This window comes from Scomber scombrus, chromosome 20, assembly GCF_963691925.1.
Source record: "Scomber scombrus chromosome 20, fScoSco1.1, whole genome shotgun sequence".
Taxonomy (NCBI): Eukaryota; Metazoa; Chordata; class Actinopteri; order Scombriformes; family Scombridae; genus Scomber; species Scomber scombrus.
In genome coordinates this window covers 9,651,660-9,670,388 of record NC_084989.1, presented here as the reverse complement: position 1 = coordinate 9,670,388, position 18,729 = coordinate 9,651,660, and the positions used below count along the sequence as shown (strand labels likewise).

At 37.6% G+C, this 18,729-nt stretch overlaps 1 protein-coding gene across 1 annotated transcript in view; it reads left to right on the top strand.

Annotated features, from left to right (window-relative positions):
* Positions 1-14,766: 14,766 nt before the first annotated feature.
* ofcc1 (orofacial cleft 1 candidate 1) overlaps positions 14,767-18,729 on the top strand; it is a gene marked incomplete at its 5' end in the record, with an annotated part of 74,942 nt that continues 70,979 nt past the window's right edge. Inside the window, 2 exons of the mRNA XM_062441978.1 lie at positions 14,767-14,843; positions 15,219-15,394. Coding sequence (XP_062297962.1) covers positions 14,767-14,843; positions 15,219-15,394 — 253 coding nt within the window. The remainder of the gene's footprint in view (positions 14,844-15,218; positions 15,395-18,729) is intronic.

Below are 18,729 nucleotides of genomic sequence, written 5' to 3'. Positions count from 1 at the left end.
AACAAGCCAACAGTTGCTGACAGTGTGTGAAGATATGTTCCACCAGCTGTCTCTATCTACAGTATAAAGTGTTACATACACAATTATGACAAGTTAAGACATATTTATATCAAAATGTACAATGATTTTTAATTTCAATATTTAGCCTACTTGTCATTAGCTAGCTTGATCCAATTGCACTTTTGATAGTAGTTTGTTTCCCAAGAGGACCCCAGCTAATACTCAAAGCATTTGTTTTTTTGCCGTAAAAATGTTTTTTTTTCATGTTGTAAAGAATACACAAACTTACTCTGCTGTAAAATAAGTCATAACATCAGTCTCTGCAAGAAATTTTGGAAACAATGAAAGTAACTTCTAAAAGGCAACATTGGACAAATCTACAGTACAACAGACAGTTGCTACTGTTCTCACTGATGCAGACAGTCCTTGACTGAATGATGATTTGAAAACGAAATGAAATTACACTGATGTAAATGTTGAAAGAAATGTGTAACATCCAGTACTGTAGGTTAAGGAATAAGCCACTGAGAGAAATACAGTGTTACCTCAGTTAACTTCTACATCTACGTGTCCTTGCTTTGCCTGTGTGTTAATATGTCAGTGCACACACAGTAGTAAACTTAGTGTTGAATCATTAACTGTAGGAAATAGATCATTAAAAGTTCAAAAGAGATCTAGGTTAAACTCACAGAGTGAACATTATACCCTTTAAAAAACTTAAAAGGCAAGAGGCAGAGGACACAGTCTATGAATAGTCCAATGAGCTCGCTACTGCCCTCAGGGTCAGCGTTGCATGTCCATTGAAGACAAGCTGAGTGGAGTTGGTCACTGAAGACATTTACATTTCAAACATTCTCCTGGATATTTAGACAGATGTGTGGGTTAGCTAGTGACCTGGGAGATCAGGGTTGAACTCATTTTAGGCAATCAGCTGCTGTTACAGCAGGAGTCCAAACTAGACAATTTATACAGGTCTATTTCCTGGTATGTTAATTCAAACAGGCTCACATCCTTTAAGAGTGGGTCATCAGTAAATGTTTTTCCTAGATCAGAAAAGAAAAGCTTACACATAAGAATAGATGATAAAAAGTTAACTACAGCTCTGAAGATACATTTCTGTAAACATCCACTCACAGAGCTTAAAATGATCTTCTGTGTGCTGCTAGGTTTAAATAATGCATTTTCATGAGACCCATTTACATAATATGATGAGATACAATTAATGTCAGAGTTCAAAATACATAGGCTATCCCATCTCTAATACAACCGAAGATAAGTAGATGGAGAACACATACATCATCACAAGATACTATAAATGTCATAGAACATAAGCAGAATTGAATCAAAACCATTCAAAACTCTCTATTAAATAGGCCCTCCAATCTGTCTAGGCAGAACCATAATTCTCACGGTGTCCATTTCCTTATACCAACAACTGGTATAATACAAAGTCACTTGTATTAGTTTTAACATTGTTTACATAGTTGCTTACATAGTTTATCCACACAACAGTCTTCAACATAATCCAAAAAAACACACAAATATACAAATCACACAAATACTAAAGAAATTTAATTAAATATGCTAAAACCCCTATACTTACGCCTACCTATGACATCAGTAGTGATGTCAGCGAAATATCAGGAAGTGGTTGGGTGACTCCCCCTTTTCCCTCCTGGAAAGCATGGTGAATATGGTAGGTACAGCAACCATTTTACTTCATTACATCACCTGTAGGGAAGTCAAACTATTAAATAGTCAGGGTTGCCTATAGTCAGGCTCCTTTTCAGCAAATGACAGGCATGAAACATAGGGTTTATTGTCAAGTCAAATGAGATGAACATACCTGCCAACAACTGAATCTCCATCAGCTGGCAAAAATACCTCCTTCAACTCTTCAGCGTTGCCAGGTCATTTTGTTGGTGCTTAAGCCCCAAACATTTTGAGTGTGACCTCAAATTTAACTGTAAATAGAGCCTGTTCATCAGAAAAAAATCCCCCCTACAGAGGACTGGGCTAAGCCCCGAATTTCCTCATATCCCAGAAATGCTGCTCCTTCAACTGTAAATGTCTTTGCTTGAAGTAGTAAAAAAAAGCATGTGGAGAGTTAGAAGAATATAAATCCTTAATCTTGTAAACATTTCAAAAGCGTGTACTTGCTTATCTTCAAATGTAAATACAAGTTGCTGAAAATGTCTCACAGTTTAAGGTTTTGGCGTTGCACTTTTGTCATGTTTTAACAGGTCAATGAAATATTTACACAAATGATTGCTCTATGTTGTGGATGAATGCATGTGGATGTGCATGAACTATAATTTCTCAATAATTGTTATAAGGATAACTATGAAGATTGCCACAACAGAAGTTGGTTGATGAGATCAACAAAGCATCAGTAACATAACATAAACACTTCTCACCCAGTTTAACATACTGTATGTCCCTAATTATGTAGCATGTGAATCATCAAACTGCAGTTCCTGCAATAGATAGTCAAACTCATCCGTCTCATCAGTCTCAGACTGTTTCATATCACATCCTATACATACTGTACCAACCCTTTGAGCTACTGACACACCACCGCCTGTGGTCTCTTGATCTTTAAAAGGAATCATAAGACCCTCACTGTGCGATGACATCACTGTACATCTTAGAATGAATGACAAAGAAAGAAAACGTATTTATAGTACAAAGTTTCATTCTTACAATTGTTTAATTTCCTCAAGCATTCTGTGCGTTAACTTCCAGTGTGCTCATCAAAGGGGCAGATTCACTGCCTGTCAAAAGGCGCATTATTAATTCTTGTCATGGAGGAGTCAGTTGCATGCGAGATGCCCCTTGTTGGTCAGCAAGATGTTTCTCAAACACTCCCCCCTTCCTTTCAGTGTCTGAGATCATGCCCTAATGATGACCCTAGGCCCACTTTTAATCACTATTTGCATTGCCCTTTTAACAATCATTCCACTCCTCTGCACAATTTTAACTGTGGAAGCATGAGATGGATTCCTGTGATTGGTAACTGCCTTATAGACACATTCTTTTGGGGCCACATCATCTTTTTTTCTACACAAAATGTAAGACACTCAAAGGAAATGATGGAAAATTTAAGAAAAGTATTGTCTTTTAATGACTTTCCCTGTAGTATTAGTTATGCTGTATCATGCAAGGCAAGCTTACTTCCACAGCATTTCCTCCCCAAGTTTGACTGAAGCAAAGTTGAGGTCCCTTATGGAAGCTTCTTTTTTTAGAAAGTCACTCACTCCTGCTCTTACAAGGCTGCTTACAAGACTTACGAGCCTGAAAACTGTGCAAAGCAAGTATGAGAGAAATGACTTTAGAACTGAGAACCAAAAAGTCAAAAGTAACTAAATGACACACTGACAGAGCAACAATGACAATCGACAAGTATTCAGTTGTTTGACATTTCAGTAAGATACTGAAATAAGAACAACTGAAATAACTTGTATACATACCATGTTATGTATGTAATATGCAATATACATTATCAATGATAGCTTTAATGATGTGTAATCAGCAAAAAAAAAAACAATATCTAAAGGACAGAATTATTTCTGCACGTGTGTTGAGAAAGATTAATGGAGGACTTATGACTGTAAAAACTATTTGATCTTTGTCCTTTTAAGTTATAATATCAGTTCAGTGATGTGAGATTTCTATGTTCAGGTCCTAGAAATAGGTTTCTCATGCTGCAGCGCCACATTCATGTTTGAGTAATCTACTTGTGAATAATAAAGTAGCCTTCAAGGTTTATGTATTTTCCTTTCACAGGCAGTGTTATTAATAGCCTCATCTTTCTTGCCACCTTAAATACAGGATGAAATATTTTGACATGTTCATACTGTAGCAGAGGGAGGGAGGTCCACACCATATAAACATTTGTTTTAATTAATCATCTGATTGTGAATTAAAAGTAGTTTTACAGCCCACCAGCCATTTTTCTTTTGCTCTGACATCACCTTGAGTTAAAAAGTCTGTCAAGTCTGTATGTCAGATCTGTATCTATTTAGGGAAAATCTTTACTGAGATAAATTATTTTTGAGCAATGAAGGATGAATCTCCTGTGTTTTCTTTGACCTTGAGAGCAAACTACAAAAAGTAGAGCAATCGATCGCTATCCTCTGAAGATACTGCAATATTGTATTTTAGAATGAACAGTGAAAAAAAATAGAAGTCAAGCCAGATGAACAGCTGTATTGAGATAAACCGTCACCCCATATGCTGAGGGAAAACAATCTCTGCACATTATGGAGACTGAAGATGAAAAAAATACACTTAATCAACTAACATTGATATTACTTCTGGCAATTAGGAGCATGCTGGTAATGATATGAATTTTCAGCTGTAAATAATTATGCTGCCTGCGGGCCATACTTTAATTCTCGGCTGTATCTATAAACAATAATCAAACCAACAGCAGCAGGCTAAAAGTTGGAGATTTGTGGTTTACAGAGCAGCGGTTGAGGAGCAGCTTATTGAAGCCCTGTGGTGATGCCAGTAGTCAGGGTCACCTTCAGGTGCTCTCATCTGCACACCAGCGTGCTAATGCAAAGCTCTATTGATCAGTCTGTATGAGTCAATGCACACACATGCAGGTGCACAAAACACACACAGATATGAGCTCATATCTAAACGCATATATAGACACGGGGTCACCAGCATGCATACTGCATAAGCATTAACACATACTGTATACTTTACACATACGCACATTTTATGTGCACACATGAATGCACAGAGATGCTTAAAAGACAGAAGAAGCATAGAAGAGCAAAAACATACACACTATACCGTCACATGAGGGTGTCAGAAAACTGCTGTCAAGTAAGAGTGGACATTAGAGAGGAGATGAAAATATATATTATACTGTTACAGGTTATTTAAAATGTTATGTTGGTGTTTAGGAATACAATTATTCTTAGAAACAATTTTCTGTCTGGACAATTTATTTTGTTTTTGTTTGCTGCAATTGTTTTTGCCAGCAACTGACCAAAATACAAAAGTTATTAATGAAAAATTTAACACTTTAACATTGCTTTTTGTACCTTTTCAGCAATGTAATGCTGTAACAGAATTTGAACTGAACATGCATGTTTGCTGCACTGCTGCTGCAAAATATAACTTTTTTTTTACAGAAAAGAAAGAAAAAAGTACTTATAATACAAGAGTGAGACTTGACAGCTAACTTTTACTCACTGTCAAACAGGAAGCGGCAGCCTGCTGATGTGTACGGACTAAGATGAAGTGCATAATTAAGGAAACATATGAAAGCCGGCACTGGGCCTGAGATTAATTAGGTGCGTGTCAATACCCTCATCAATATCCGATTAACTAATGACACATGGCCCAATGAGGGCTATTGATTTGCTCCAAGTCTGCTGTGTTAATAGGTTGAAGCTGACATTCAATGGAAAAGCTGACAGAAAACTGTGAGAAGAGTTTCACAACATGCAGGAAGCAGGGCCCTGAAAACAGCCAAATCAAAAATGTCTCCTCAGTCATAAGTAGTCAAACCACATTTGTGTAATGTTCTCATGGGATTCCAGTGATTGCTGTGACCACAACTGAACTTACTCGGCTTTGCTAGAATTCCCATCCTTTTAGTGATAATTAAAAATGACCCCAAAGGATCCCCCTCCCCAAAAAAAAAAAAAAAAGAGGACTCAATCTAGATTAATGGTGGTGAAATGGCCAACATCATAAGTTAGCCGCTTTATGATAATGATTGTAATGATAATAATGAACACTTGGATGAAGGATGAACAATCCCCTGTCCTGGAGTTGAATCCCTATACAGGTTAATTAGGTAAGATAACATCATTAGCCACTCTCATGCCTGCACTGAGAATTAATTGGATAAAATGGAGATTTAGGTCTATATTTAATCGCATAAACGATCAACGACAGCTTAGCCAGGAATTGGGAGGTCCAAATCGGTGGGCATCTTATTTAGATCATATTTAACCAGCTTAATGAGGAAAAAAGCTTGCAGTGGTCTGCAATATAGGTGCTGTAAAGATCCCCTTTGCATGCACTGCATTGATTTAAATGTGTATTAAGGATGTATTATTTTGCATGGTTAACTTCTGATTGGTTTCAGTATTGGGGTATAATCTAGGAGAGAATGCAATACATGTCACATGAATGTAGTCCAACAGTAATCATAAAGTAAAATAAAACAAAACATTGATTCTACATTATTATAAACTAGTGAAGACTATTCATTGCTGAGCAATATCTCTTCCACAGTTGAAAAGGCCACCGATGGCCTCCACCGATGGCCTCATGGCTTTGCAGTCATAAATAAAGTAAAGTCTGACTGTTTGTTCTTGGGGAAGCATTAGCTGTTGTTCATGATCTCTTCTCAAGGGGACATTAGTGTTAATATGCCCGATGCCAAACGTGAGCAAGCTAATCCACCGGGTGTTGTTCACCTATTCTTTACAGCAGCTGTAAAGCTGGCTGGGTTATCTTTGGCGGAGAAATACGTTTGTCTGCAGTTCCCTCTAAATAATGCATGAGGGGAACTTTTGTGGCAATTGTCATATACTACATAATGGGTGTTTACAAAGCAGTCTGAGTACTTTACTTTCAGTTTGGGGCAGTTCATTGTAACCCACACTGAAAGGTGACAAAGCAGCCTGCTTTACCAGTAATATCTCTGGTTCTGGTGAAACAATAAGGGATCATCACTTTGAGGGAGCGCCATTCCACACTCCACATTAATAATGAAAATCCTTTAAAACACAAACAGTGAGGCCATCTGGTAGATGAGGCTGTCATATAGATGAAACCTTATCTTGGCACAACTCTCAACGGTTACAGTGTTGGTAATGGCATGCAGTAAATTATCTCATATGTCTCCTTTTCCAAAATGTAAAAATAAATAACACAATTTCCCACTTTATCATTCATGTGCTATTTCTCCCCTTTGGTTATGAAGCAGGTAGACACATGAGATCTAAATGATGTAAAGTATCTGAATTGTATATTTCAATATAAACTTTCTCTTGCACTTTTTGTTTTAGTGAGTGAAAGTGAACATGAGGAGGTTATTTGAGACGTGTGTGTGTGTGTGTGTGTGAGAGAGAGAGAGAGAGAGAGAGAGAGAGAGAGAGAGAGAGAGAGAGAGAGAGAGAGAGAGAGAGAGAGAGAGGGAGAGAGAGAGAGAGAGAGAGAGAGAGAGAGAGAGAGAGAGAGAGAGAGAGAGAGAGAGAGAGAGAGAGAGAGAGAGAGAGGGGGACTACGTCATAGTCACCTTGACGACAGTGGTGTAGCTGACCATGAAGAGGAAGTGTTCGGGCCTCAGAAGGTAACATGCCTTTTAATTCATTAACAAAAACAATATGTACTAATATAACGTGCTTGTGTCTTGGTATATGGTTAATAATCTAATGACGTGGTGTAAAGTGTATTCAATAAGGACCTACCTGCTAGAAATTCACCTGAGCAGTTTGACAAAACTCATTTACCCATAATTTCCTAAAGTAAAATACAATAGGCCTGCATGGATTCACATATACTCCACTGTTGTTCACTGTACACTGCACTACTGAAACATGCCTGTGCAAGTGCACTTTAAAGTGCAAAGAGTAAATTTAGAGTAAATGTGCGTGCAAAATATCTTCGTTGCCCAGCGAAGAAGAAAGAGCCTGCCCTTTTTCTACCCTTATTGTCAGCTGTGTGAACACCCTAGGTCTTGAGGGAGACTGGCTGTTGTCAAACACTAAGAAAAGACCTCTGTCCACAAGCAAATAAAATATTCTTTGGTGCACGGTGCCCTGTCCCTCGGAGACTATTGAATGACATCCCTTATCCGTGTTCATGGAAAAGAAAAAGAATGTCAAGCGAAGATTTCAGGTCGCACTATGCCATAGAAAAGGGGAAGTACCTTGCCTGGTGCAACACAGACCCCACTGTCATTCTGGATTAAGGGTTGATTGAGCTTAGCTGACTAGATGACAGAGGAGATGGTCATTCTCAGGGCAGGAGAGTGAGATGGAAAAAGGGGTGCAGGTCAGATATAGTATTATGTCATTTTAAGAGGAGCAATCATATTTGCTTTTTTGTAACTACACACACAAATATTATTTATGCAGTACATCAGGTTTTCTGGTTCATATTGAAGTTTTGAACTGTCATCAATTGTAGACTTCATGGATAATAAATAACAGCTTCCTTGTTCATTGTCTTCCGTGTTTAATTTATCCAAAGTACACATTGTTTGTTTAGTACTAAGTGTCAGTTGATTTCTGGGGTCTGACAGAAGGCTGAGAGGGCATTCATTAAATGAGGCAATGTATTCATTTTTGCAACACAGTTTGTACACAAAGAAGGTGTAGAGAAAAGTCAGTGGGTGACTATAAAAAGCTGCAATACAAAATTCAAAACAGCCATCAACTAACAGCTGGGTCTTCTTTCTGCTGTTAAACTCTGACCAGAGCAGCTTATTCCAGGCATGTTGCTGTAATTAGTTGAAAACGGGAAAGTGTATGGGTCAAAAACAAATACGTTCACAGGGAAACCTTATATAGATATTTTAACAGCATGCTGGCTGATGCGTGTTTGTAATGGGTGTATTGCTCAAGCACATTAGACAATTTAAGACAGCAGTGAACTCATACATGGATATCTCTTTGGACTGATACTAACTCAAATCTAGCAAGTATATTATGCTCTGTAGGACTCTAGGGTTTTTTGTATGTACTGTAATACATTCGCATATGGCTTTTGACAGAGAGACTGAACCCTAAGCAGAAAAGTGAGTCAGTCATTTCTGTGGTTAACAATTGTGTTGGCAATCTCATTGGTTAAGGAGCCAGTATTTGGCAGGAGGCGTGCAGTTTTAACAACTAATGGACTTATTTTTCTCACAGCATCACAATTTTACAGGCTGTATAAAACATCCACACACACACGTGTAGACACACAGACACACACACACCTCTATTAGTAACCTAGAAAAACATTTCAGCAAATTAAAAACAGGAATGTGATGGTGTCTTTAATTCAATAAAATACACATGTAAAGGAAATGCTATAAAGTACCTCTTTATCTAAAAGTATTATCCTTCTTTTGTGTAGCCGGCGATAAGAGCCATTGGACACAAATAGACACCGCTGGAAATATAGCTAAAGATTTTTATTCTCCCCAGTTGTTTACACAATCAACTTTTTTTTGTGGGCTGTGATAAGGTGCATGGATATCCTGTGGTCTTTGCCTAGTTAATGTGTACGGACCGCACACTGGCTCTGCTTTCACTGAGTTATTACGCCAAGTGTAATTTGAAACAATTACAAAAACACTGGCCCACTTGTTACAACACTCATTTTCCCTCACATATACAAACCACAGATTCAATAGCTTTACATGTTTTTCAATCACACCCAGTGGAGCAGTGTTCAGTGTGAAAAAGTATAGCATTTCATCCTAGCTCGCATGGTATGGGATAATCTTTCACATTTTGCCTGGGGTTTGTTTTGCTATTTCAGCAGAAACTTGTGCAAGCCATGTGAATTACCATAGGAAAGGATGATAAAAATACCAAATGATATTGTATCAGATGTAAATGAATAAACTATTTGAATAATCAGAGCAAATAATTTGTTATCTGTGATAATAAATGGTGTTTATTGTCCTTTATTCCAAGATGCATTTCAGTTTTAAACACGCAAGCAGCAGAGAGATAGTATGACTGCATGGAAAAAAAGATTTTGTGCTGCACAGTAAGCTATTTAATGAGGTGCTATTTAATGTTGGAAATTCTATCTCTGAAAACACTGAATTATAAGCCTAATTTGAAGTTTTAGATTTATGTCAACAGCAGATTCTCCTCATATGCAGTTTAGATTCTTAGGAGCTGTGCAACATTAGATGTATCTTATTCATTTTGACAGATTTCTCATCATTTTTTTTCTCACATTCTGTTTTGCAGTTCTTGCCACTGTTCAGAGATCAGGGTCAGTCAGTGATGATCTTTTGCAGTTTGCAGAGATGGACACCTTTGGCAGTGTGAGTACAGTTTCACTTCTAGCCCTCATAGCAGCGTAGCAGAACACAAGGTCAGGCCTTGTACCTCCATCTCTCCCTCTCTGAAGGTGCTGGTGCAGTCTGACCATTGACATTTAGCATTCCTCTGGGTTCTCAATGGGGGATTGAGGGGCGCAGAGGCCAGCGCCTGGTTCTCAAGGGTAAAAACAAAAAGGCTCTTGAAAATCCCAAGGAGTTCCCATGATCCTAGGAAAGACCTTGATCCGACCTGTGTTAGATTTCCATTCCATGGATTACGGCACACAAAAAGTACATATTTGGCTGATTTATTTTGTCTTTTGCCCTGGATTTTGGACAATGAATTGCAATGTTTTCCCAGCCTGAGACTGAAATATTTGGCATGGGGATTTGGCAATAATGAGAATTTGTAGTTTGGCAGTGTAGTCCAGGAAGATTTTCTTTTTTTCATAATTATTCAGCATTCATGATCCTCACTGACATTTCTAAGTCATAGCAGAAGCTTGTAGTGACATTTTATGGTGGAAAGTTTTCAAAGTCATTTTTCAAGGTTTTTTCTAGTAACATACATAATCTGTTAGCATCAAAGGAGCACACATGCATAAATAATTGACTAATTCACTTAAAGGGGGCCAGCGTAGATTAATTAAGCTTGAATACTAATTATGTTTTCTGTCTACACCAACTGATGCGGTTGTTGTGTTAATAAGAAACTGTTTGGTGGGTCACAATTACCGTGCACATATAAGACTGCTCTATAAATTAAGATGGTTTCACATTTTCAGGGTAGATTTGGCTTTGTGTGCCTTTGAAACAAAATGCTAACCTTATCTTTCATTATTTAAATAAAGATGCTTTGTAGATGTTTTCATTATTATTCTTATGACATTTTATTGATATGGCCATTTTTTTTATTATACTGATAGATAAAAGGAGACTTTATAAACATGAAAACAAAATCAACTTTTATGTCTTTATTGATTTTGCAAGGACTTCATAGTGTCATCCTTATCATGTCTTACTATAATTTTATTTCAACCCAATAACTTATATTTACACACATATATCAAGACATGATTATTAATTTGCCATTATGTGTAGACATTCATTCACATTCAAACTCTGATCAATGACACTATAAGGAGTGCACAGGCCTAATAGAACAAATGTGACAAAATGAATTTTTAGGGCACAAATTAGAACTCAAGGAAGAGACAAAACATCTGTATGTAAAACTAGTAAAACTTGTCATTTCCAGAAATACTCTTGTCCTTGACTCCTTTGCCTAGCACACAGGGTGCTTGTCTGAAAATGGTAGCTTTAAGTAGCTCTGTGAAGATGAGGTTTTGCTGTCTACGCTCCCCTGGCAAGCAGCGCACACAGGGACAGAGGAAGACAGCTCAAAGCTGGGGCCTTGTTTACAGCTGCGTGGGGAAGAAAACAGGCAGACGTAAATGAGGGTTGACGGTTTCATGAAGCACAATTGGTTGATGGCAGATTCAATGTGACTGGGCTGAACTGGGCGATGATCCGTACAGTATGCAAAATTCACTTTCTAGCTGGTCTGTGCCCACCAGCCCCTAGCAGCAAGCGGTCTTCCCCAAGCCCTTCTAGCTATGCCTTTGAATGCAACAAGAACTGAACAAAGCATTGTTGTGCTCAATTCCTTTTGACAACAATCACATTTACAAAGAAAGCAAGAAAAAAAAAGTGGGGGATTTTTTTTGTCACCAGTTATAAATGATTTTTTTCTCATGTTGACTGCGAAGTAAGCATTCTGTCTGAGCAAAATGAAATGTGGAAAGAAGTGGGAGGGTGTAAGTGGGCATGTGTAGATGCCTTCAGATGACAAGAGAGTGAACTTGGGGACATATGCGTTGTGGTCTACTGTATATACATGTTGTAATAGATCCAAATTTCTTGGCACATGGTTTTGGTGCAGCACCATAAATTTAGCATATTTATGGGTAATGTGACAGGCCATTTTTAAGATATTAGAGCCTGTACCCTGTAGTTTACATTGCTGCTAAGTATTGAACAGCCATTCCTGCCTCTGAAAATCAGGCACCGTATTTCATGCATGCTCATGATACTTCTTATTCCTCAGGATTGAATTGTTGTTTATCGTTTTAGAAATGCAACATCTGCATGTTCCGTCCGGTTATGGCACATTAAACAACAGTCCTTGTATTACAAGGAGCATGCTGTCAATGTCAGTGGGGTCTAGGGAGTGAGATGAGAACCAGGCATTTTTCTTAGCTCTCTAGTCAGAGAGGCTCACATGGTGCTGTGTGGATTAGATTTTTTGTGACAATGACCCAAAGCGTTAGGCCTGGGGTGTATGTACTGTACTCCTTCTGTGTACTTTCCCGTGTGTGTTTACTGGGCTTTTTTTTCTCTCTCCACTGTTACTGAACTTAAGGCGAGAATACATTCATAGTGATCAGAGGACTTATTGACATTTGCAGGACATGGAGCTAATTTACTTTGTGTGAAACATGGGCACTGTTAGAAATGAGACCAAAACAAAACTGTGCCTAGAAGATAACTGATATGAAAATTACACAAGGAAAATATTAAAATAAATATGCAAAAACTTTAAAGAAAAAAAATCTCATGTAAAATGTGAAGATTTTTCCATATATGTACATGTACTGAAGGCTGCTATACATTACACTTTTCAAGAGGAAGATACTATTGAAGATTATTCTAGGCAGTAATTGAGGTAATAAACAAAATGTGTTGGTTTAGCCTAAGATAAAACTTAATGGGATTTCGCCTTTGATTTTTGCCAATCTATCCAAAGTGCCTTTAGCCCTCAGGACAAAAAATAATGATTTGAGAGTATTATCCTCCTCCATTGTTCTAATTTGATGATTAATTACATGGCAAACAAAATATCAACCCCAACAATAACTTTCACAGTGTATTTTCTTTATTATATCTGACAGTATCAAGAAAGAATATAATTTACTATAGATGCACTTTAGTTTAAATGTATTCTTCATGTTTTCAAAATTTGCTTTCAGGTTCCAATAATGTTCAAAAATGTGATACCATATAATGAATGCTAATGTCACGTAACCTATTTAAATGACCGCTTCAGTTTACAACGCAATATTGTTTAACTGGCTTGGTGTGATACAAAGCAAATGGTGATTGGGTGCAATTTTTTTATGAGCAAAATTACCTGATTAATTTTCTCATAATTGTTTCGGGGAGTTTCTCAATTTGAATATGCACCCAAACACTATTTGTCTTGCAGTAAGGTGTATAAAGTGTTTGATGAAATGAAAATAGGAAAATAAAATAAAACGCAGGGAGACAATTGCCACTGATCCTGCGTTTACCAGCCTCATACTCCACAGTATGTGCAACTCAGAGAAACTGATTGGTACCCAGTCGAAAAGAAAATGGTTTTTAAATAAGTTACAATTAGATAAGCATTAATCTCAGTGGTATAAATGAATGTCTTGCTGTAGGGCTTGTTGAATGTAAAAACAGATTTACAAAAACTCCTCTTACCAGATTGGTCTGGAAGTAGTCCTCCTCGATTTTAATTGCTCTGTCATTTAGAGTTGAAACAAGCCCCCCACCCATTCTGCCCCTTGATTTTTCCTTTGAAATTAAATATTGTATACAAATACATGCTGTTCATGGGCATGAGCACAGTTCATCATTGAAATCTGCATAAAATGATGCTTAAAAAGCTCCATACGCTTTGAGCAACAGAGCTCTTTTATATGGTGCATTCTTATGTAAACATATCCATAACAAAAACAACTACTTATGCCTTTTACCTCAGCATTCTTATTGTTCTGCCTGTCCGCAGAAATGAGAGAAATGTGGGACTGCAGAGTTTGTTCCACACACTCCTGATTTCAAAGGAACTCATACTTGCTTTTATACATTCCTCCTTCTTCTTCTTTCCATTTCATGTCAGTGTAGACCACCTACAATACTAGATGAAATAGTGTTGACTAAGCATCATGTATAGATAGGCACAAACACATACAGTATATATATACGGTATATATACATGTGTGTGTGTGTGTGTGTGTGTATATATATATATATATATATATATATATGTGTGTATGTGTGTATGTGTGTATGTGTGTGTGTGTGTGTGTGTGTGTGTGTGTGTGTGTGTGTGTGTGTGTGTGTGTGTGTGTGTGTGTGTGTGTGTTTATAAATGTATAATTTTAGCACTGTCATGTGCATTTAATCGTATTTGTGTTTTGTGTTTAAATCATCATTGTTTTTCTCATAAATCTTATATTGAAAATTCTCAAAGCTCTACAAAATACTAGGGACCCGGCACAGTGTTATTTAAATACAATTGTTTCCTCTCCTTTGAGACTTTTTAGGTTGAGTTCATGTATGTAATGAGAAGTGTGCCTGGATTTCCATAGTCATTTGCACACCCAGTCTGTGTACTCTCATGCAGCCTGTGAAAAAAATGCATAATTTTCCAGGAGAGTGTTGTTGCCCATTCATTTTCAGAAACAAGGAGGAAGTATTTTAATGTGACCTTCATTACACATTCATGTCAACTTTTCTTATCTATTTATGATTAAATTCTTTTCCACTCCTGTTGTTCAATTAGTGCTTGACCCCTTTAGCGGCGATGTAAATTAAATGACATTTCAGTGTCGTCCCATATTTAAAATACTGCGTTAGTTGCGGATCATAAATGATGATCTTCATTCTGCAGCTAATTTATTCATTTAACAATTTCCCTCCAGAAGTTACAGCAGAAGGCTCTGCAGCAACCTAAGCAGAAGAAATCCAAGTCGGCTGAATTTCTGATGGGTGAGTCCTGCTTGATGAGTTATTGCTCATAATTTGTGTAAGGATTAATTAACTAATTACAGACAAATGGCTTTGGGCTAAATTTTGCTCTTGCTTGTCAGGGCGCAATTTGTAATTATTTTAATCATTTCTTCTTCTTCTCTCTTTTTTTTCTCCTCCTCCTGCAAGATTCTGATTTAATTTTAACCTAATTGTGTTTTAGTGTCATTCGAAGAGGATGCGCTTGAACATTTTGGGGCAGAAAATCACCAATAGAATTATTTTGTTACCATTAAATATGCTTTGTTTTATGTTGAGTCGCTTTGACCTAACTCATGTATTGCTCCTTCATGTCACTCTTTGTATTTTTATTTATGTTTCTACTTATTTTGTCAGGGAGAGATGAGAGCGCTGCTGTGGTGGGCATTGAAAACCCAGCCTTCGATGGAGGAGGAAGCACCGAGCTTTCCCTTCCTCCGGTTTGGCTGCGGAGAGAAATTCGAGGTGACAGGCCAGATAGCACCCTTGCAGCTCACCAAAAAAAAATGGAGCTGCAAGCCCCTGCCAAAGAAAGAGGTGAAGCTTCATTCTTCATTAGCCTCAAATTTGTTGACAGTAGATGTGTTCCTGATCTAACCTTTCTCTCACTCCCTCTCTCTTTCTCTCTTTCTCTCTCTCTCCATTCGGGGGTCCCTGCATTCCAAAGCAAGCGTGTCCTAACAAGCAACCCTCATATAACTTCTTCCTGCACTGGAGAACATTACAGTAGTGGGTGTTCTATCTCTATCTAGAAGTACCCTCGACACAATCAGCCTTGACTCCCACTCTCAGCTACATGCCTTGTGGTGGGCTGGAGTCATAGGAGAGTGCATTTACATACGCTACTATGCTACCAAGCCGATCCGCTGTCTGTGTGGTGTACTCACAACGCCCCCGAAACACGGCTTAAGGCCAATCAGGCATACAAATATGCCCCCTTATAATTCAGTATGTCAGGGAGAACTCTTGAGGAATGGGATTGTAAATTAGGATGCGTTCAAGGTTGCGAGCGTGCCAGTTTTCTCAGAGATGAGTCACATGTTAGATTCTTGTTTTAATGTGGTTTATTTTGCTTTTGCGGTGCATGGCTAGTAATTATTATCCGTTATTGCCATGATGTTTGATACACAAGAGGTAGGATTACATGCAGCATAGTGTGCGTGAAAAGGGCTACAATAAAACTGATTATCTTCTAGGTCAAGACAGTCAGACCCTTGACATATGACGTAAGGAGAATGGTGCGTTATCCAAACAAGTAATTGATAAAACCATCTCATTAGATGAAGATAATGGTCAACGTGCTTTTGTACAACTATTGCAGAAGTCAGCATCTATGCTTTTGTTTTTCACCCTTATTTCAACTGTATGTTTTTATTGAAAACACAGAGGGTGTCCAGTATATGCACAAGTAATCTTATATAAAATAGGCCAAATTGCAGATATAACTGTTAGTGAAAGTTTTATGGTTTGTCTCTCATATTTTCTCTTGACAAGAGAGAGTAATACTGGAATTGGACAAGGGAACTGAGCATTCATGTAACACTTTTCTCTGTGTTTTGGAAGAGGAATCATTTTTTGGTCAAAAGCCAAAAGTCCTTTTCAATTTTGAAAATATATTTAAAGTCACAGTAAACCTTTTTTTTGTAACATCAAGTACATTTCAATCCATTTCTTTTCATTGATGCAGAAATTATACATAAAATAACCTGAAAGAAAAAAGCAAATATATTGCAACAACTTTTTACACCTTACTAAGGCAGCACATTTTCAACACCTACCAATACATGACCTGATGAACCAAGATCCCACATTAAAAAATAAACAAACAACAGATTAAAGTTGTTTATTAAATATTATTAAAACATATCATTTTATCTTAGATTGGATCAGATACTGTTTCTGCTTTTCAGGTAGTCACTAGAATTCTGAGCAACATTTGGATGGAAGCATAGCTATTGTAATCAGATTTTCACTGCTGTATTATTAAAACTAAATAAAACAAAAAAATAGAGGAAAATGATGTTGTATCAATTTGAATTTCAAGTTATCTTGAATGTTCTACTTCATCATCCTATTTGCAGAGTACTGTTAATAAAACACAACCCTTAACTTCATTCTCAAAAGTTGATTTATTGACACATTTTTGAACATCTATTGGCATGCTGATAAGTTGAATTGCTGATTTTACTTCATTATTTTTTGTTTAATTAATTGAAAATGTTAATTAGGCTACTTGCTATACACTTAAACCACATACAGTAAATTAACTTAACCATATGGTAGTGTATTAATATTTTAATAGATGTAATATCCACACAGTCACTATGTTAATACATTTCTATTAGCAGGGCTGTGTCAAGTCCAGTTACACCTTGTTATCACATGCATGTCTCAAAGGACATTACATAAATCACATGCATCGTATTTTATAGGTTTATGAGTTTATAACTTAGTTTTCTTTGTGGTAATTTCACTGAATATGAGATTTACATAAACAATTTATAAGTCACTAGTAGCACAAAATAAGCAGCACTTTTTCACTGGGGAGTGTGAATATGCTTAACAGATCAGTGACTCGTGTGCCTTTATTGGAAGATCACACAAGCAGATTGTTCCATGTTTGTGACATTTCTATTTGGCCTTTCCCAAAGTCTTCCATCTCTTTCATCCTGTGTTAACAATAACTCTGGCTGGCAAGAAGTGCTAGTTGTTGATATTGTGCATGTAAGAACAGATAATTGAAATTTTCATTAGAGAGATGAACTGGAGGACAGCCAGACTATTTAGGTAAATCACAGATATGATTCAAAAGGCGATCCACAAAGCTACTACCATTATGCAAATTTAGTGTTTGAAAAAAGGGTTTCATAACCTCAGAGCTATTTGCAGAGAAACTCTCTGTTAACGATGTAGAGGGATTTAACATGTGAATTTCACAGTCAATTTATGGCGCCGTTGAAGAGTCATATGGCTGCTCCTCGTTTAATAAGTATTTCAGTCTGACTGTTTAACTTAGAGTAAGGACAGAGTGTGAAAACCTCATGCTGATATTTCATATGAGCACGAAAGAATCCCAGTGAGCTTTTTTGGGTAGTGGCCTCGTGGTCCAGTGGTGCACCTATGCAAACACACTTACTCACATTTTTATGCGTCCAAGCGCGATACTCTCAGACTTCTATAAAGGAGATCCTTGTGTGGAATATATAACATGATTTAATGCACCATGCATTTTTTTGCCCCACCACCTGAGAAATACAAGTAAAGCAATTTAGATTGGAGTGAAATATTCAAGGACTGTAATGAGAATGATTTGGGGTTAAGAAAGCTGCTTGGTGGGGTGTACCCTTAATAGAGAGAGCCCTGGAGCCATTGGATTCCCATAAACTCCGTGGAGCAGACTTGATACCCACAGGTCAGTGATTGCTAATAAGAAGTCAATGAGACATGGGCTCAGGTTATTTTTCCTTTGGATCTGCTCCTCCAAACTTGCCCGGTCCTCTGGGCCGCTGACCTTGCAGTATTTAGAAGGTATTGTCTTTGAAATTCCAGGTACTTTTGAGCTTGTAGACTTTCTCATTAGTTCCTTTTGAACACGGCAAACATATGGCAGTCGTATTTAAGAGATTGCCTGCCGTGACCTTTTGCGGCATGCTAATTAGGCCCCAGAGCACCGCAGGCCGTGGAGAGGTGCGCTGAGAAACCCAGCAGTCTCTTTCCCAGTTCTCTCTTTCTGCCTCTGCACTTCTGTCTCATCTTGGCTCTGCCTTATCTGGTAGCAGCCGCTGCCCCTGCCCTTCGACAGTGTGGGTTTCAAAATTAACATTTCGCTTCATGTGCTTCTAATAACCACTAACCTGAACCTGTACAACTCC